Genomic DNA, 22,039 nt, shown 5'->3' on the forward strand with positions numbered 1-22,039 from the left:
CCTTCTGACAGTTGAGGGAGGTATGAAAAACCTTACAACTGCTGGAATGATTTTAAGCGAGCTAATTGGTTTTCTTTTTGTCGCGAGATGAAATTGGATCTATGTCACAGTGACAAAACATCCAATTAGCACGCTCAAATTTTCTCTTCAGTTTGAGTAGTTGTAAGGTTTGCTTAAATGTGGTGGAAATAGGAAGGAATTGTTATGGCCAAATTCTCTGTTATGTAAGAACTATTCAAATTGAGCTCATAGATAAAATAAGGTTTAAAATAGAAGCAAATTGTTCTACCAAATACTAATATATACTCTTTTTGAACAGAATTTTTAGATTATCATGTTGTACAAGGTGCCTTCTTTAGCGGTGATTTAAAAGATGGTCAATACCTTACAACACTTCATCAGAGGCAACCTATCAGAGTGGGTGTTCGAGTAGATGGTTGTTACAGTGAGTTCTCATTCCTTTTAACACTAGATTGCCCAAGGAAGTCATTTTGACTGCGCTTTAATTTTATTTAGAAAAATAATGATGTATACACATTTTCTTAGAATTTTGTAACTTTTTATGCAACATATAATTTTTTTATTGCTAATATTTACAACTAATAACTTGTTATATAACTGTGAATATAAAAAATTAATTTTAAACAAATTTCTTTACACATTAGTTATTCCTTCACAATCTAGTCACTTTGACTGCTTTCGGGCAATATAGGTATATACAGGGATGAGATTAGCCAAAAAAGCTGAATTTTCACTATAGTAAATTTTATGCAAGCGCAACCCTTTAATAATAAATTCCAGACAGTTTAAGGTAATATGAGTTAATTAACTGATCATCAAAATTTTATTTATAATTGCTGTTATTTATGCTATAAAATGCAAAATTCTTATCAAATAAAAAACAATTATCTAAACAGTTGCTGATTGTCATGTATTTTTTCAAACTAAAAGAGCAATTTTTGTATATTAAGTAGTTACTATATATTTCTACTTCACTGTTATTGATATGTTTCAGAGGGCTCTAGTTAGATTAGACCAGTGATTCTCAACCACTGTGCCGCGGCACTTTTGTGTGCCACCAAATTCTAAAAATGTGCCGCCAAATATTAGAAATGATACAATAAAAATTATATTGCTTTTTTTTTATTACGAGTAAAGTTTAAATTAAAGAAAAGTGTATATATATAAAGTGTTATATAAATATATACACATTTTATAATTTTTCCTTGCTTTAACCGTGTGAACATCTTTGGCGGCGATTGTCTTGTCTCTGACAATTTAAAAAAATGGTGAACTAAGTGAGGAATTTAATGATTATTAAAATTATTAATTAACAAAGGAAAGAAAACTAAATATTGACTTTCAAACTTAAATAAAAGCTAATCATTAAAGTAAGTTATGCAATTATAAGTTATAAAAACAAATTAACAAAGGAAAATTAACCAAAAAATAAGCTAACAATTAACAATCAGCAAAAAAACTAGTTGACAAGAAATCACAAAAATAACAGTTAATCGCTATAGAAAACAAGCTAACAATTAATAACTAGTCAAAGAAAAATAAATAACTGTTACTAACCAATAAAAGATTAGTCGAGAGAAATAATTAATCCCTTAATAAACGTGCTTTTGTAGTACATATTATTTTATTTCACATTCAAAATTATTATCACAAACTATTTAACGCAGTGTATTATAGGTATGTAAACTTTTAAACGAATTTTTTTTAATTGTGTGCCGTCAAATTTCGATATTGTTAAAAGTGTGCCGCCCCCAAAAAAAGGTTGAGAATCACTGGATTAGACTACAATATGAATCTCATAAATAAGAATCGCAACACGCAAATGTGAAAAGCTATGTTTGATATTAAAATCGTGTGAATAAGAATCGAGATATTAGCAGATTCCAGGCTTGGGACCTCTAAAAGGCTTGTCAGAAGCAGCGTCGCTTGAACTACGAAAATAGGATCTATCTGGAGGGCGGGAAAAAAATTCGGAAAATCTTATCTGCTGCGTGTAAAAGGGAGAAAATAGCTAAAATAAGTAAAAATGAGAAAGGATTGGTAGCTATGTAGTTTGAATTTTCTGTTTCTCTTTTAAAATCGGTGAATGTTCTGAAAAAGCGAAATACTTATAAGAAAAAGTGAAATTTTTAGAAAATCTGAATTTTTGATAAAAAAAGCTGAAATTCAAGAGATAAAAGTGAAAAATGCGGAAATCCGCTAAAAAGCGGAAAAATCTCATCCCGGTATATACTAAGTCTAGTTTTTCTAGTGCTAATAGTGAGTCTTGTGATTATAAAATTTTAGGTTTATAATAGTTTCAGTTTTATAAATCATTCCTTAATTACAACTATTTGTCCGAAACTTGCAGTTTACCATGGCTGTCAATATAAAAAAATTAATTCAGTTTATTTTCATGAAATATATATTTCACAATAACCAAAATATTTTATACCTTAGGAAAAAGAGCATTGCCTAGGTAAAAAAATTAATGACCTCAAAACACAATTTTCACAGCATTATGCTTTCAATTTATTTTTTTTAATAGAAATTTCAGTTTATATAAATATTACTCAGTGCACTTTACAATCATGTGATGTCAGCTTAAAATAAATTCTTTTAAAAAAGCTATACAATTATTTACATTAAATAGCAAATTGTTCACAAACACAATGCTTGAATACGCCATTTGGAGAGAAGATCGGTGGTTCCATGGTTTGACCCTATCCTAGCCTTAGTTGGATAGGAATTTACAATGATATTTTTTTAAATTTCCACAATGCTTTCTTTTGAAACTATGTTCAATGTACACTGGTTATCATAAATTAAGGAAAATTCACAAAAATCGCGATAACTCAAGAAATTACACATGGAATTTTATGAAACTTACCCACAATATACAACACATAGTAAGGTATTAAACAACATAAAAAGAAATTATCAGACATTAATAGTAGTATAGAAATTAGCACATGTATAAAATAAACAAATTGGAAGTATCGGTTTGCAATAGAAAAAGTACCTTTAATATGGAATATGATTGCCTCTAGAAGCAATACAGCACAAACAGCGATGTGTGATGCTTTCAATTATGCGGTCTATCAGTTCAATAGGAAGTGAGAGCCATTGCTCTTGTAAAGCAGTTGCAAGCGTGGCAAGGGTCAGAGGGGGCGGATTGATGGCAGATACACGCCTCCCTAGAGCATCCCAAACGTGCTCGATAGGATTCAAGTCCGGGGATCGAGCTGGCCACTCCATGCGAGTAATTGTTTCCTGTTGAAGATAATCATCAACAATGCGAGCTCTGTGTGGTCTTGCATTATCGTCCTGTAACAGGAAGCAATCACCAATTGCCCCGGCATATGGGCGCACATAAGCATCAAGGATGTTGTCTCGATAAACCTGAGCATTCACGGTTCCCCTTGGAAAGACATGGAGGTATGTGCGCCCTCCTAAGGATATGCCTCCCCAAACACAGACACTGCCTCTTCCGTATGCATCTCTTTCACGGATGTTTGATGGATGATAACGGGTCCCAGGTTCTCTCCATATCAAATAACGTCTACTGTCACTTTCTAGACTAAACCTGGACTCATCCGTAAAGAGAACAGGCCTCCATTGATCTGACGTCCAGTGGACATGTTGTCGGGCCCACTGCAAACGGTCTCTCCTATGGCGTGATGTGAGCGGCACGCAAATGGCTGGTCGTCTCGCATACAGACCACCTTCGTGGAGCCTTCTGCACACAGTTGACGTTGACACCAACCTTCCGGTGGCTGCAGCAAGAGAGGATCTAAGATGTGTCGGAGTAGCGGTTCTATTCCTGCGTGCACTTAATGTCAAATATCGGTCATCGGCACTGGTCGTAACAGTTGGCCGTCCTTGACTGAACCTCCTAGATGCCGAATCTGTGGTTTGAAATTGCCTCCAAAGTCTATGAACCACAGATGGACTCACATTTAGCCATCTGGCCACTTCTGATTGACTCTGCCCTGCCTCTAGTCTCCCGATGGCTCTCCATCGTAGTTCTTCAGGCAAATGATGCCTAGAGGTCATTATTACGAATTGGCTATCTCAGATTTTCAATGTCGCAATCACAGTAAAATTTGTGTGCTTTCTCTCAAACTTGGACTTTTATGCTCCAGGCAGATGACGTAAGCCGAGTGCAGCGCCACTAATTTGCATATTGCAATTTTACTCAGCTACTCTTAGTGGACAACATATGCAAATTTTGCACGGTTTGGCTTACTTTTGAAAGAGTTATCGCTATTTTTGTGATTTTTCCTTAATTTATGATAACCAGTGTAGTTTTCAGTTCCATATAGTTTCTTAACTAAAAAGTTTTCAATTTATTTGAAAATAAAGACAGAAACTAACATACTTCTTTCTGCTATGACTCTTCACAAGCTAATGGTGTAAATAATTTGTTGTATAATTTATTTTAAATTTATATAAATTTGCAAAATCTAAATATATTTAAGAACCTGTTTGAGTATTTATACTTGACAGTATATGATTATAAACATTAAGATGCTGTTTGTAATTGTGAATTCAATGTGACTTACAGTAGTCTATATATTTAGTATGATATTTGCTATATTTAGTAGTGTTAATAAAAAATTTTTATATTTCAAAAATTAAAATAGGGCTTTACTATACTAATTTACATAAAATATTGAAGGTCTTTTAATTTCATACAAAATTTGATTTTAATTGTTTTTTTTTTCAATTTTGATTTAAAAATTATATATTAAATAACTCGGAAATTAATAATATTATATAAACTAGATAGCAGTTATAAACTGGTTAATAAATTAATGACTTTAAAACTCAATTTTTTTTTTTAAATACATTTATCAGATTTTCAAATTTATAATTCTGAATAGTAATAGATATTTTTAATGCATTTCAGTAATAACAAAACTTTAGTTAAAATCCTTAATTTGAAGTTATATTTACAAACGAGGTAAAATTTATCAAAATTACTACCTGCAATTTCGATAAACACCTCATTCTTGAAATTTATAAAGCCAATCCAAGTTTGTAGAGAAGAAATACCATTATTGTGAAGTTGAAGCTTATTGTTTTACTTTCAGGGCGACTTGTAGATGCTAACAACTCACCCGTTTTCAAGGCAGACATCCCAACAAAGAATGGTGTAGTCCATGTTATAGATTGGATCTTGAGACCGGCTGACTTGAACTGGTGCGAGGGTGTAATATTTCCTTGAAAGCTCTTTCACACATCTCATGAACTGCAACTCATCATCTTACCCATTTGCATTGAAGCAGCCCACCAGTATTTTGCACTTATTCATGTTAATAAACACTCGCCATATGATTTTAGTGTAAATATGGTGGATATTAAATATTTATTCATGAGAGAAGAAATTAGAGATTGAACTCAAGCAGTGCTTAAGTACAAGGATTTCTTAATTTTCCTCAGAGAGTACAATTAGAAGATTAGATTATTACTGTTTATAGTGGTTATGTCATTTGCGCATCATTCTGAGAATGAAGTGTAAAGTTTTATATTGTGATTTTGCATGTTATGTATGAACTGTGGGAAATAAAATGATGCATGTTGTATAATGCTTGGATATTGCTAAAAGGATAACACTATTTAAACCAGAGGTCCCCAATTGGTGTTCCGCAAAACCCAAGTGTTCCTTGAAAGGTCACAGGTGTTCCGAAAGTTAGGACTTTTTATTTACCATGATTTTACAAAACATCCTAATCAATTAAGAAGCCTTTCAATAAAATTTATATATAATTACCCTTTCATCAATTATAATTTGAACTGATAACTATTGTCAATGTTTACTTTTGTCCTATTTTTATTTAAATTAAAACCATAATTCAGTTTATGTATACAATAAAATCTAGTTGAGAACTAGAATGATACTAATCTAGGCCTGTAAATTCCAACTGCCTGACATAAAACCTAATTTTAAGACCAGTAAATTCAATTGATAAAATTAGTCTTACGATTGAAAGTTTTCCTTCATAAAATGTTTTTGAAATAATGAATAAAAGTGCAATCATTCATTATTTTCAAAATAATAATTACAATCGTTTTCTACAAGTATCAGGATCACGTTAAAAGAAGGTCAAACATTTAGGGATCTGTGGCTGAAAAAAAAATGGAAACTGCTTATTTAAACCAGATGTTGAAATAGTGCAACCATAAGCCAAAATAAAATTGTAATGTGTTCGTAGGGCATTGTTTTGTTATAAATTTGCATAGACATTTAAAAACATTAAATTTTTAAGTGCATTATAAATACAAAAATTTTTTAAATTAATTTTCATTTGAATCCTTCATTTGACTAGAATCATCTACAATCCTTTCATTTGACTGGATATATAAATTATTATATTCATAAGAAAAGCAAATAAAAAAATTGGATACCATACTCTCAATATCATAAACAATTTTGAAAATGAAGTCAACACACTATGATAAGGGAGTTTTTTAATATAATCTGACAATGGCAGTTTATTGTAAACCTATTCTTTTCTATTTAAATCCTAAATATTTTTGTCTTACTTTTAAAAATAAATTATAATTGCTGCATTTAGACTTATTGCTAACCGTCAATACACATATATTTATAAGTGCTTATTATGTCTCATGACTACTTTTTAGAATATATTTTTCTTCATTTAATCAATATATTTAGTCCTGAACTTATTACCTTGAAAACTCGCTATCTTAAATTTTTTTAGCAAGCCTTCAATTTTTAAATATTGCAAGTATACTGTTCATATTTAGTACATAAGAGAGGTCATTCAACTTTATAGATATTAGCTATTTTGTACTGATTGAATTTCTCTTGCTCTAAAAATAACAATACGATCCTTTCTTTTTTTTTTGATTGTCATAACTTTATAATCAATAGAATATGTACTTAGGAATTACAGAAAATTTTATTGACTTCAGTGACTATAATCTCAATGATACATTAAATATTTTTAAGACTTTTTGGCCACAATAAAAAAATTAATGAATAAATAAGAGAAGAAGCTTAAGTACTTTTAACATTAGTTAATTACATTCAATTAGAAAACACATAAAAAAGCAATACAATTCTAGAAAAGGAATTTATTATCAAATATATAAATATTAAAATCAATATGAATGAGGGATATATATAATGAACGAGGTAATATAAAAGCATTCTGAATATAAAAAAAAAAACGAATTCCGAATAAATAAATTCTTAAAATCAAATGTCATCCATTTGTAGACCATCAGTATTCTGAAAGAAAAAAATAAATGAAGTTTAGATAATCACTAATAAAAATTATAGAATAAATTCATAAAAGTAAAATTTTCATTGGTGCTCAAGAACTATTCAAATGATTATTTTTTTTTCTTATTTAAAAAGGTGTAAAAAATATTTATTAATCACTTTCTTGACTGAACTAAAGTGATTATATTTTTTCTAGATTTAGGATACCTATATTTTGCATGAATCCAAAACAGTATAAAAGATGTTTATTTAAACGAATTATTAATTATTCTTTATTTGTTACAAGTCGTAATTTAAAACATCACCCCACACTAATTATTCAAATCAGCATAAGGCCCTTAGAATGGGATAATCTGATAATTATATTAAAAGCTATTAGATGCTTGATCTTTTGGGTTCTTGTTTACAGCATTTCTAATTATTTTTTCTTTCAACTATATAAAGAACACTTTAAGAATGTAAGCTGTAAAGCACACCAAATTAAAAGGAGTAAAGATGAAGAAAAAAAAGTAGTATTACATATAAATTATATTTCTTAAGAAAAATAAGATGTTTTTCAATTCAAAAATTACTGGATTTAGAATAAATTTAAAAAATAATTATTATAAATATATAAACTCACTCCAATTTTTTTTATTAGGAGATGAAGCAGTTTCCGTATTGAAAAGTTTTTTTCGGCCTCTGGTCATACGAGGACTTGGCATACTAGTTACTGTATTGGCTGAAAGATAAAATTTATAAATATTAAAATTTTTTTTATAGACATATCAAGTATATTTTTTAAGAAAGTCAATAAAAATAAAAAATCTTAAGTAACAGCATAAAAAGGAAGAGTAATGCAGTAAATAATTTTTTTGAAAGTTTGATATATGTTTTAAAGTTTCATTCTTTATTGGGTTCTTGCTGTTGATCATTAAAGAGGAACAGCCACTGTAAATTTTTTTAAATAATTAAAAAAAATGGTACTATTCACAATCAAAATCATACCAGAAGTTAAAATAATTATTCGATAGATCTTGATTCATAGGCATTTTTTGTTAAGTATGCCATATTGTCAAAACCATTTTTTTTTTTTGTTGAAGAAAAGTCCTTGTGAAATAGAAGCATAAATAGTCAAAGTATAACATAAAATTTTATTCCTTCCATAAATTGGATGCAATCAGGAAGACTTTCAATTGGCAAATGCATTTTTTTTATACAATTCCGCTTACATATTAATTGAAAGCTCTTATTTGGATTTTATGCTATTATGAAATCGAACCTTGAGAAGGGGAATAAATCACACTTTACTTTTGATTTAAAAATGCATGTTTAAAATTACTTGGTAGAGATGAAATTAAAAAATTAAAACATACAATAAAAAAAAACATAGAAAATGTATGAATATAAATGTGAAATTGTTTTTTTTTTCTGGTCAAAACTATAATTTCTCTAATTTATTCTGAATTATATTAAGCTCAGTTCAATATATAGAAGGCTCATTAAATTTGAAAATAGACCAAAATGAGAAAAATCTTGAAAGAGTAAAATAAAAAGGACTAAATAACATCAAATTTTTGGGACAAAATTTCAATCACTAAGTCATGTTTATGACCTTTAGTGTTAAGACATTAGAAATTTAAAAAGAAAAAGTTTTAATAATAAGTAAAATAAATGGTACAGGATTTAATTGGAATAAAAGATATAATTGGACACAGAAACGTTGTTAGTACTGCAGGGTGCGTAACCAAATCTTTGAATAAAAAATAAGCACTTTTTAAAAACTTTTCAAGCACTCAAAAAATTCATATTCAATCAATGATATTATTGAAAAACAAAAACTTTTTATAAACAGTTTTAGCGTTAAAAAAACCCAAAAAGAAACGGGCGTAAATCGAAACAATCAGTACTTTCCCACATCACCGAGGTGAATTCAACTTGACCCTGAACTCAGAACAAAAGTACCTTTACCCCCACGTCAAAAAAAAAGTGTTAGAAGTAAAATAAAATAAATAAGAACAAAATTAAAAAGAAAAACATTTCATAAGGATCTGATATTCTCTATCCGAATTGGAGCACACGGGTTTCGGTTTCAAGTGCGCGCATGCGCAAGTCATAATGTGGGTACGACATGAAGTTCGCGTGAATGATTACGTAGCAAACTCCCCATTTTTTGTGAAATGCATGGGATCCACCAGATATCACTGAAGGGGAAAAAAAATTATTCGAAAAAAAAAAAACACTTTTTAAAAACGCCAGCTGAAAAAAGCACCTTTAAAAGCTTTTAAAAACGAAATCCCCAAAAAAGCACCTTTAAGTACTTTTTACAAACGCTACGCACCCTGTACTGGAGGATCGAAACATTTGCAATAAAATTCTGAGAAATCATTGATGTTAAAATTCCTGGCAAGGAACATTACAAATTACAGATTTTTCAAAACCTTCCCAAGTAGATGATTAGCTTCTGCTGACTGTACAAATTTTTTTTCCTTCGAAAAAAAATCTCAATTTGATTTAACAAAGGACGTGTAAGCAATTTGTTGAGATAGTGCAGGGCTGTCCAACTGGCGGCCCGCCAACTTCTCATTCAGGCTAATCGACCTCAGTTTTCCCATTAAAATGCAAGCAAATTGTTTTATAATCCTTCTGTTCCATTGTTTTATAATTCATAATTCAACTATTAATTGTTATTGTATAAGAGGTTAATGTTCAACTTTTTTCAAACTGCGGCCCGCCAGGTGATCAGTGACTGGAATTCTGGCCCGTGGGCTCTTTGCAGTTGGACACAGCACTGATATACAGTGGAGCATCGTTTATACGACGATCACTTATACGACGTTTACATTTATACGACGTTTTAGTGTGGTCCCAAATCATTCCTATTCATTTTAATGTAAAAATATATCGTTTATACGACGCACAGAATCGGTTATACGTCGGTTTTTAGATTTTGTTCATGTTTATTAATTTTTTTATTTTTTCTTGTGTATTTTAAAAAAGAGCGGAATTTGCCAACATGAATGATACAGAAACGGGTGCCAACAAGAATGCTTGGATGACGACCCTAATTTTTACTAGATGACTGAAAAATCTAGACAATGTTATGAAGAGGCAAAAACGAAAAATTTTGCTATTCATCGACCAATGTCCAGCGCACCCATCGATACTAATTATTTTGGAAAATGTAAAAGCTCTCTTTTTTCCTGCAAATTGCACAAGAGCGCTTCAGCCATTAGATTTGGCCGTGATTAGAAATCTAAAATTGCATCATAAAGCAGTAAGTTCAACTCGCTATTCAAAGCATTGTAGAGACTATAGCAAGAAAATATAATTAAAGGTAACATACATTCAAATTGCTCACTGTAATTTTTCTTCTTTGGTTATTTGTTTGTTTTGCTTTGTCTAATTTAGAAATTTATGTAAATCAACACGTTAAACATTAAAATTAACTGAAAACAGAGATAGTTTCAGTTTTAGAAGTAAAAATCGATTATACGACGTTATCGTTTATACGACGTTTTTCGGTGGTCCCTTCGGCGTCGTATAAACGATGCTCCACAGTATTGAAAAGATTAACATGATTTAATGAAATATCAAAGGAAAAAAAAAACTAGCAATTAAAATTTCATCATGCCTAAGTACTAACTTAATTTAATGTTTGACTTACCAACTCTCTGAATTGTTGAACCAACAAAAGCAGCAACTTTTTGAGCAGGGCTCATGTTGCCATTTTGAGCCTGGAAGAAACAAATTACGTTAAAAGTGCTTTGATATAGTTATACATTTGTAATCATCATGATAATTAACACTTACAGTGCAATGTATTCCGCATATGCCTGTATGCAATAGTTATGGATGTCATATTGTGATGTTAACAAGGAAATAGATTTTTTTTTTGTAAAGAGAAAGAAACAAGATTTCAAAAAGAATAAAAAACACGAAGTAGTTAAAGAATGATTATTTTGTAAAAACACACTCCATTTTTATTAACCTCATTTAAAATAATTATTACAAAAAATAATTGTTATAGATAATATATTTGCTTACTCTGGACTTAATTGGCTACTTCTTGCTATCTGGAATTTTAAGACTGATTAATTTCCAGAGTTGTTGTATGACTATTTTTAGAGTTCTGGTTAAAAAATAAAATTTTAAAAAAATTAATTACTTGAAAATTAAAAGCTATTGTAGCCTTATGGGAAACCTAAAACCAGAAGAGGGTTTCAAATCATGAATGTAAAATACCAAAACAAAAATACTTACTTTTTTATCTTTTAGCATTTGTCTGGATGGAATTTTACGAAGTTTAGATGTTTCCTTCTAAAAGAAAGTACAAAGTCTTAAGAAATCAGAGAATATTTTACATTGATCATTTAGAAAACTTTTTATTTAATCAGTAAATTAGTTCTAGTTATAAAGTAGTTTCTGAATAAAGATTAAAACAGTGAAACTGCAAATAAAATATTTTATATAAAGATGAAAAAAAAAAAACAGTAAAGAAAGACATGGTTGAAAAGTTATGTTTAATGCACCATTTTTAGTAGTATGATACATTTGAATTAACCGAAAGGTTTGTTCAGATGGGCTAAATGCAGCCAATTGCCTTACTTTACTGATGCAGAAATTTACAACTTGATTCTAAGAATTAAAATATAATATAAAAACTAACTTGAGATTTCTTGGTTGGGACGAATTCCTCATCTGATTTCTGAAAAACACATACAAGATAAATATAATTATCAATATAAAAGAATATAATATAACTGTTGCATAAAAAGGTAACTGAAGCATATTGTTTTAGTAAAAAAAAGTATTACTTATGTTATTACTATTAATTACTAAACTAAGACCTGCAAGTTTGACATGGGAGAAAAGTTTGAAATTCACTAAAAATTTGAAAATTTTGAGGAAACATACAAATTTTTTTTTTTAAAATCTGACTACTAACTATTATCAGTTTTATTTTGTTAAAACAGTTTAGGCTATATACAGGGTTCTTGCTCAATTATTTCAAAAAAAAAAAAAAAAAATTAGGACTTTTTTAGGACTAAGAAAAAAAAAATTAGCACTTGATGTAAAGTAAAAATAACATACTTAATCTATACATGATATTAAAAATATACAAATAAAGTGCCTCATGATTCATGAAGTAAAAATTACATAATTAATCTATACATGATGCAAATTGCAGCTTAATTTTGTCACAATCTTTTTCCTCAATTTTCTTTTTTTGACTTAAGTAATTTAATATGTTTCTCATTTTTAGAACACACTTGCTTTTGTTTTCTGATATTAATTTTGGATTGATGCAAGCAACATTTCTTACAACAGAATAGTTTTCTGGATATCTGCAGCAAAAAATGGTAAAAGTAGCCGATCTGCTTGATCAAGTTTCAAAAATGGTGAAACTAGCTCCGACACATTTAAGAAAAAGTTCAGCTTAACAAGAATTAATTTGTCTTTTATTGCTTCTTGTAAAGTTAAAAAGGATTTACATTTCACTTTTCTAAACTTGCCAACATTTTTCACATAAGATTTCAGATCATCCCAAAGCAATATTGCTCCTTCAGCTGCAGGTGCATTTTCCAGCCAACGGTGGTTACAAAATTTTAGTAGTAATTTGTTCTCAGTTGATTAATTAATAAAATCTTCTTTTCTTGTGGGCGAATCTTTGAAAAGATAGAAGATTGAGCTCAGGATGGAACCAATGAGCCATTCTGTTTCAGATTCACCTTTGTAGAATGCGTTATCTAAAATATGAAGCCCACAACTTCCTATTGCATTGCATTGAACACCATGTTCTTTTAACAAATCTTCTTGAATATTATTATAAAACTTCCATTTGACAGCAGGACCGTCCATAGAAATCTGCAATAATTTCTTCAGGTCTACATTTTTGACTGATAGCAAAAGCAGGCTAAAAGGTCATCTGCTGTAGAATGGGCCAGAAAAGCTGATGTTAAGTATCGCGTCTCTACAATGTTCTTATCTGGGTTCCAAAAGTGGATATGTATATCCAACTGCTTCTGCTGTCACTTTGTTCAAAGACTCATCAAAGAGCAATGTATAAAACTTGGCATTATCAATGCACTTCAGAAGTAGCATGCTAAAATGAGGTGCAAGTCCAAAATGACAGAGATATGCACACTTAGATTCACTGCAGGTGAAATGACTTGCTAATGAACTGTCTGGAAACATTGTACTAAATAATTTTCCAGTGTATTTGGAAGAATTGTAGGAGTAGTAGCTTTCTACAACTTTTAAAGCCCATAAAATCTCAGAAGAAAGAACTTCTTTCCCCAAAGCCCAAGAATCTTCTTAAAAGATGGAGGCAGCAGGAGAGCTGAAGGCAACAGAATTTAAGGAATCAGATCACTCAAAAAAATTTTCAAAACGCCAAAATAAAAAATATTTAGCACTTTTTTAGCACTCAGAAGAAATTTTAGCACTTTTTAGGCCATAAAAAAGTTGGGAAAAAATTTTAGCACTTTTTTAGGACAGCAAGAACTCTGATATATGTACTATACAAACATTTTTTACTTTTATTATTATTATAAATTTAGACTATTGTGTTACAAAAATACTTGTTAAAATAAAAAAATACAACAAAAAGTAAATATAACAAAAATTTACCCTTTTTCGAGACACAGTTCTTGGCTTCTCATCAATGTCCTACAATAATTAAATCATTTTAGAAATTAAAACAAACAAAATACAGGTATTCAAAAATTACAAATATTACATACATCCTTAGAAACATTACATACATCCTCATATTCTGTTACAACTGAGGTCGCCTGTCTAGTTCTGAGAGCGCGTCTCGTCTAAAAAAAGAGAAATAAAAAACAAATTAAAAACAGTGATTCTCTTAGATATTTTAATTAAGTATTAATTAAAATATACACACCTTTCTTACTTCCTGACCTTCCTAAATATTAGAAGAAAAAAAAGTATAATTACTATATAAAGTTACAAAGGAAAAATTATAAAAAATTGTAAAGATCTTTACAAATTTTTAAAAATTTAAATTTCACATTTTTTAAAACATCTGTTTTACTAATGCTTTTATTTAAAACTTCAGTATTAAAATAATGATAATTTTTATCTTTTTTTAAGCATTTAACAAAAAAATTCACATTATTAAAGTAATACTATTACTGGATGTGCTCATTTATTCAACTGAAGTAGTATTTAGTACAAATTAAGGCCCCAAATTGACAGTGAAAGAGACAGGCAAGCTGGGCGACAGGCACAGAACATAAAAAGAGCATATCAATGTTTATCTAAATCATTATTGTAATGAGGACAATCATTCAAAAGACAAAATTAAAATGCTCTCACATAAAACTCAACAAAAAATAAGTACCTTTTAAGCATTTATAAAATATTTTTAAGCACTGTGTACATTAAAAAATGCAAAATAATTTTCAAAGACCATGTTAAAATAACTAGTATCTGACAAAGAACTCTTCGATTACATTAGCCATTATAAAATGATCAAGAGATTTTTCGGTTTGATATTAGAGGGTGGAAAATGATGTCTGAAATTGACAATATCTTGCAAAATGCACACGAGGGTGCAATAATCTCACCAAACCCAGCTTGGTATATATGCACATACGGACTCCCAAGTATTTCCTCAAACATGTAAAATGATTGGAGCGTTCATACGCTATGGACTGACGGTACGCCAAAATAGATTGTGGTTGAATGAATTGTGAAAACATTGAATAGAACAATGTGAAAATCACACTTTTGCACAATACATGGCAAAAATAGTCATGGTAAAGAAAAAAAAAAAGTATTTTTGAGAAGGGAAAATTAATAACTTTTTAAAAACACCCAAAGAAAAAAACACTTTTAAGGGCTTTTAAATAACGAAAATAAGCACCCTAAAGCACTTTTTAAAAGCACTATGCACCATGTACATGCAGTTTAGCACACAGATAAAAAATTGTATCTTGTCTTACAAATAATTTAAAGAAACCCCATTACTAAACTTTTGGATAATCAGTTGCTTGCGACCAAGTACTTTAATTCGCATTCATTGTTTATCTAAAGAAATTCATTAACTAGATTAAGTAGATATTAATTTCATTCAAGAGATCTCTCACAATAATCAAACCTACAGATGGTGATCTATTTTCAAGAATACCAACTCTAAATATAGGTAAGAACTGATAAAATTGATCAATTAATTTCATGCTTAAAAGTTTAATGTTTTTCTACCTAAGAAAAATAGTACAAATTTATAATTGATAATTAAAACACCTATAACAAACTTCAATTAAAAAAAGAAATGTATATTAAATAGAAAGACAAAATAATAATGACAAAAAACTAAAAGAAAATGCTACTAAATAAGTAACTATAGAACATTTAACAGTTTAAATGCATAACAGATATTAGAAGTGATTTTTTGTGTGTGATGATTGGTATTGTATTATCTAATGCTTATATGTTAAGAAGTAAGAGAGAAGTTCCCTGAAAATTCTAGGTTTCTCCTAATATTATCAGATACAATAATATGGAACCTTTAGACAAAGAAATGGAAAAATTGCACTAAAGAAAGAATAAGTTTAAATATAATAAATATTAACGATAAGAGTTCCTAAAAGTAAGAGAAATAGTTTTATGTGCAGGGTCACGTCACTCAAAAATAATACGAACCAATAAGGTTTATTAAATAGATTTTTCCATGTTCAGAATGTGTTATTATTTTTATAAAATTAATGTTATGGACTTTTTCATAGTCTATACAACAGCTTTAATAATTATTTATTTAGAAATTGCAATTATTGTCTTCTTTATGACATACCGTATATTTCTGAATACAAACAATTGAAAATTAAAGTGAGAAAATCTGATTTATAATAGAATGCCATATCTTGGAAAACTACCAGGAGGATATTGCCAACAGCATTTGTAAATTTCGCAGAACATAAATACAAAACATTAAATAGTTTAAAATAGAAAGTCCAAATGTAATTATTGAAAAGAAACACATAAAAATGTGTATTTGAATGAAACATTATTATCACTCTCATGGCATTTCAATCAGGGTTGCTACTCAAATAGGAAAACAAAATTCCCAGACTTTTATTTATTGTACAACTGTTACTTGATCTATGGCTACTACAAGTGAAGGGGAACATTCTTATTTCCAAGTGTAGTATGCTTCGTGCACGGATGGGATTATTATTATTATTATTTTTTTTTTTTTTAGATAAATACAGTATTTCCTTATTTTTTCAGTAAACTTAATTGATAAATACAAAGGTTTAATTTCCATAACATAAAAACCATTCAAATACAGCACAATACCTCAGAGGTAGTTGAAGAGTTTCTCTTCAATTTCACATCCTAAAAAAAGAAAGAAATAAGGTATTGATCATTAGAAATAACTAAATAATAAAAAATACCCAACATAAATATGAAAAATCAATAGATATAAAACTAAAGTTTTTCTTCGTTTCATAGAAGAAAGTTATACAGATATTTTTTAAGACTACAAAAAAGACCATAGTAAATATATAATTGTAAAATTGATAATGAATATTTTTATTAATATAGTAAATGAATAACCATTAAATATTATAATAAACTATTTCTAAATTAGCACTTAATTTGTAAGCTTAAGGAAAATGATTGAGGTTGATTTGAAAGTGAAAATACAGAAGTAAAACACGATAGTAAACTAATTTAATGCATTTTCACTCATTTGTGCTTAATTTGCAAATTCAATAAAAAAGGTACACATTTTTTAAACTCTATAACCTTCTTCGGAAAAAATAATTTGGCTCTTGAAAACAAACAATGAATTATTTTTTCGTGTGGCCATTTTTACAATTATCAATAATTCTTTACTTTGCTACCGCTAGAGATGACCTTAAATTGGTGCTGGGTTTACACATTAAAAAAAATATTGATTTTTTTTGAGACAGCAAATTTATTATACTCTCAAAGTAAAAAAAAAAAAAATAGTTTTTTCTAATCTTTTTTGCTTAAATAAATTTAAACCATGGCAATTAAACACAAAAACATGAAAATCTGATTTATTTACCTGGCTGGATCTAGGTACTCTTGAAAAATTGGATTTAGAACGTGGCAGGATATTAAAACAATTAAGAGAAAGAAAAATAAATTTCTTTTACACCTAACATTAATTAACTGTAACCTAACTTTAATTTTACAAGCGATATAGTTTTGAGTAAATTTAAAATGTGTACATATAAGCATTTTAAAGTATATTTAAGACCAGTAATTTTTGGGTAGTATGCTGCATTATTTATTTAAGTCTTTGTAGTGGAAACACCAGGAAATGATAAACAATGTAATTTACTCAAATGATTCATGCAATAGATCGAGATATTTTTTGGTTCAATTTCAAAGGGGGGAAACGAAGTCGGAAATTGAGAATATCTTGCAAAATGCAGCAGAATTGCACATGAGAGTGCTAGAATTTCACCGAACTCAGCTCAGTAGACACACACGGAAGTATTTCATTAAACATGTAAAATGATTGGCGCTTTCATATGCGATGGACCAACAGTAAGCCGAAATGGATTGTGGTTGAATGAATTGTGAAAACGTCGAATAGAACAATGTGAAAATCAAGCTTTTGCGCATTACGTGCTGATATTCATGATTATATTCGAAAAGGGAAAAACCAAGCACTTTTTCAAAACACCCAATGAAAAAAGCCCACTTGCACCATGAAATGTTGTTATTAAGCTACCTTTTAAAAAAAAAAAATTTCAGCAATAAAATCACATATTTAGTTAATTCACAAAAAAGGGAAATAATAACAAACATTACCTTGAATGATTCAGATTTATCTGAATTTTCTTTGTCATCACATTCAATTTTCATCTAAAAGAAAATAATTTTAATATTAAATATAGCATTTAAATAACACTTTTCTTTCAGTAGGTGGTTTGATGTCACCTTATGCTGTTCATTCTCAAATTTATATTTCGGAAAACTTTCAATTTCATCTAATTTATTAAAATATCTTTTATGCTCTACCAATTTGTAATTTTTAGATTTAAATATTTTTTTTTTTTTAATCTTCATAACATTACATTAAAGCTGCAATAGTTTTAGAAATAAAACTTCATGACTAAGCTCTGTAAAAAATATTGTAATGAATATAATGAAAAATTACTGTTCTTAAAATAAAATTGTGGATTATAGAAAAAAAAAAAAGTAATTGATTTTCTAAATTATCCATCGATAAGTATGATGAAGCTTGATAAGCAGAACTATAATTTAATATATAGATTTATGCATTAGTAAGAATCAGATGATACATTATGAGTATATGTGTTTGTTGCTTAGAAGTAATTTTTTCTGAAATACGACATGGTGAAATTATAAAAGCTTGTCATATTTAACTTTAACAATTACAAGTGACATTTTCTGAAAAAAATTACTGCAATTTTTGAAATATATCAATGTAGGATCAGATTTCAAATATTTTTATTTCAAAATAGTTTAAAAAATACAGCTAGAACAAACAGGAGTATATTTGAGGTAATTTTTACACTAAAATGTCTCTTTAAATATAGAGATGCTATTCAACTAAGCTTACTTTTATCTAGTGGTTAAATGAAATACAGTAGGGAACCGATTATCCGGAACGATCGGGACCATTGCTATTCCGGATAACTGATTTTTCCGGTTTTCTGAATCGCTACAAAAAGCCGTTTGTTTATTGTTAAACCCAACAAAAAAAAATGTTTTTTTGGAAATAATCTTAAAAAGAAGAATAAACGATGAAGGAATACACTAATAATTATTTCCAAAATGATGGTAAGGTAAACATCTTTCAAAAAAGAAAAAAAAATCCTAAAATCTTATGAGGAAAAAAAATTTTTTTTTTTTAAAATGGCTCAAAAATTTATCGAATTTCGTTCCGGTTTTTTGGTTTTCCGGATAACGGGTTCTGTACTGTACTAGAGAAATGGTTGAAAACTTTTATACACTTAACGCCATAAATTTAAGTATCAAGTAAAGGTGACTAAATTTTAGAAAATAAATGCATTAAAAGATGTCACAAACATTAAAAAATAATAAAAATAAAGAAATAATAATAAAAAACTTTATTTTATCAAATTTCCCTGATTTTTTTGTAACTGGTAGCATAAATTTCATTATTAGTTTTCTTAGTTATACCTCATTTTTATAAATAAATTACATCACAAAACACTGTAAATTTATTTGAGCTAAATAAAAAATTAAAAATATTACAAGATTAAAATTTTTTTTCTTAGAAAAATATTGGATTTTTAGATATTTTAATGTGACTCTTTCTTGTTCTGTAATCCGCAATGAGCTTCTAGGTAAAATTGCCAAGGGAAAAACTGTCTTTTCGATACAAAAAAACCCAACAGCTTAAAAATAAACTTCAAAACAAAAAAACAAAGGTACGTAAAAAAATAAGATTCAATTTGATTGATGGTCAATGATTTTAAATGGCAAAAAGATACTTCAAAACTACAATAATATAGCACACTCACTTTAGTAGCTGCAGTTTTCTTTTTAGGTTTTTCCTGAAAAGTTAAAATAAAAAAATTATACAATTAGTTAAAAAATAATAATTCACAGAAACACAAAAATAAATTCTTAATAGCCATTTGTTATACCAATTGAAGAAATTAACTTATTAAATTAAAAGTTTTCAGGAAAATAAAATAATGAATCTAAGTTCGACATTGCAGGCTAAAAAAAGAAAAAAATATCGAAATTCCATTTATTAATATTTAACAAAGGTAACTTACGCGTGCAAGATAACACAAGTGAAATGATATGCTTATCACGGAATTTTAAATTCCCATTTGTTAGACGGCCTAAATGATCAAATAATGATGATCGATAATTTAAGAAAGCAGTTCCCAAATGGTGTTATATGGAACTCCAGGGTTCCATGTGACAGTCAAAGGAGTTCCAAAATTTTACTTATGCATTTATAAAAAAATTACATAATTATTAATTATAATGTTAAGTTCGTTTGGAAAGAAACATATATAGATGTTCTTTTTAGCTTTTATATTAGTGAAATTTATAATTCAGCTTATTTTCTTTTCTTTTACTACATACAAAAAAAAAAAAAAAAAATTATAAATAGATTAGATTTAGCTCTAAAATTGTGATCCAAAACTCAATTTAAGATTATTAATGAAAAATTTTAATTTAAAAATATTTGATAAGAATAAAGTTCTTTTTCACTGTTTAATAAGTTCTTTATGCCTCTCTTGAAATCAGGGTTCTGCCAAAAGACAGAGATCACTTAGTTCTCTAGCTCCAACACCTCGAATATAAAAATTATAAATTTGGAACTACAGAATTAGGAACTAAACCTACCTTAAGCATATTTAGTCATTAATCAAAGATTAATTATTAATAAAAAAAAAATGAAATGTGCAAAAAATAAAAAATATTTAAGGATAAATTATTTTAAATCAGACGTTGTTTTCGGAACTACAAGGATTTAATAACGCATAATTTCAACTTTACATTTTACAATACATAATTTGATAGGTTATTAAATGTATATAAATACATACAAAGTGAATTTTCTATATCCAGTTATTAACAATCTAAGCAATCAAAATGCACAAAATTATTAACTTTAAAGCACAAATTAAAGCCTGTTACATTAAGGGGTGCACAACCTTTTATGGGAAAGAGCCACAGAAATTAAATTTTGGCTAATAGCGCTGACAATGAATTCAGCTCCTATGTCAACAAGTAATAACTTATTTGGCCTACAAACTACTTAAATCGATTTAAGCAACTCTGAATAGGTTGTGATTAAAAAGATTTTCTTAATTAAAAATAAATATTAATTGAAAATTTAAGTTTGGAATCAGATTGATTATCACAGCTATAATTTAAAGCTAATGACAAAAATACACAAATTAAAAAGAAAAGAACTTAAAGATAAGTTAACTCAACAAGTCTAAAGATAAATTGACTATAAATGAAAATGACCATCACAATAATCTGATATTTCAGTTAGTAAAAAATTTAATTTTTTCAATTGTAATTAGGATAAATATTTGGTGTAAATGAACATTAATTTTCTACTATTCTCCTCTTTGTTTCAATATAGTTATTTGTAACCTTGCAAATATATTTGTCAATTTATTTATACACATAAAATTAACTGTCTCAGAGCATTCACTTTTAAATATAATTCAAGTACTTATGCATTCATTCAATAATAGAGTTAATGTTGGTTCCAACATTATTTTTTAGATTTTGCGGCCCGCTATCCAAAAAAGGGTGCACATCCCAGCAATAATTTATCTGATTAATTACCTCATACGAGTTCCCGATTCTTTGTTTTAACTAAAAATAAAAGTACAAATTAATTAGATCATGCAGTTATTTGAACAACATCTTACTTCCGGAGCATTAGGAGATAGTATGGAACTTAGTTCTTAATGTTCATATCTAATCATGCAGAATACGATCAATGCATACAAAAACGACACTTTAAATAGAAAGAAATTAAATTTGGGAGAAGGTAATCAATTATTCTTATAATAACAAAAAAAAAAAAAAAAAAAAAAAAAATTTATCGCAACTCAACACCGAAAATTTGTAAATAAAAAGTTTTGTGTTAAATAAAATGTGTTAAGAGATTTAAATATATTTTTAAGAAACTAGATAACACTATAAGAAAGGTTTAAGCATGGTTAACTTTCTTAATTTTTTTTAAAAAGTTAATAAAGGTCACTCGGAAAATTAAATACACCTTACAGCTACTTCTCCATACAGCCGCCACTGATACAATTG

At 28.4% G+C, this 22,039-nt stretch overlaps 2 protein-coding genes across 17 annotated transcripts in view; one reads left to right on the forward strand and one right to left on the reverse strand.

Annotated features, from left to right (window-relative positions):
* LOC107444096 (uncharacterized) overlaps positions 1 to 5,591 on the forward strand; it is a 47,705-nt gene extending 42,114 nt beyond the window's left edge. Inside the window, exons 7-8 of the mRNA XM_043052321.3 lie at positions 320 to 445; positions 5,097 to 5,591. Of these exons, the coding sequence (XP_042908255.2) occupies positions 320 to 445; positions 5,097 to 5,230 (260 nt within the window). The 3' untranslated portion in view covers positions 5,231 to 5,591. The remainder of the gene's footprint in view (positions 1 to 319; positions 446 to 5,096) is intronic.
* Positions 5,592 to 7,089: 1,498 nt separating this feature from the next.
* Positions 7,090 to 22,039, reverse strand: part of LOC107444097 (uncharacterized) — a 78,173-nt gene continuing 63,223 nt past the window's right edge. For 4 of the 16 annotated variants that reach the window (XM_087149942.1, XM_087149952.1, XM_087149955.1 and 1 more), the window contains 12 exons: positions 21,560 to 21,589; positions 19,756 to 19,788; positions 18,053 to 18,106; positions 16,559 to 16,597; positions 14,142 to 14,162; positions 13,981 to 14,058; positions 13,868 to 13,906; positions 11,904 to 11,942; positions 11,498 to 11,554; positions 10,881 to 10,971; positions 7,878 to 7,976; positions 7,090 to 7,261 (listed from right to left, as the gene is read on the reverse strand). In XM_087149942.1, coding sequence (XP_087006068.1) covers positions 7,254 to 7,261; positions 7,878 to 7,976; positions 10,881 to 10,971; positions 11,498 to 11,554; positions 11,904 to 11,942; positions 13,868 to 13,906; positions 13,981 to 14,058; positions 14,142 to 14,162; positions 16,559 to 16,597; positions 18,053 to 18,106; positions 19,756 to 19,788; positions 21,560 to 21,589 — 588 coding nt within the window. In that variant the 3' untranslated portion in view covers positions 7,090 to 7,253. The remainder of the gene's footprint in view (positions 7,262 to 7,877; positions 7,977 to 10,880; positions 10,972 to 11,497; positions 11,555 to 11,903; positions 11,943 to 13,867; positions 13,907 to 13,980; positions 14,059 to 14,141; positions 14,163 to 16,558; positions 16,598 to 18,052; positions 18,107 to 19,755; positions 19,789 to 21,559; positions 21,590 to 22,039) is intronic. The other 12 variants (XM_087149949.1, XM_087149954.1, XM_087149947.1 and 9 more) reach the window with 7 other exon arrangements.

This window comes from Parasteatoda tepidariorum, chromosome 8, assembly GCF_982258835.1.
Source record: "Parasteatoda tepidariorum strain Cologne lab strain chromosome 8, Ptep-v5.0, whole genome shotgun sequence".
NCBI lineage: Eukaryota > Metazoa > Arthropoda > Arachnida > Araneae > Theridiidae > Parasteatoda > Parasteatoda tepidariorum.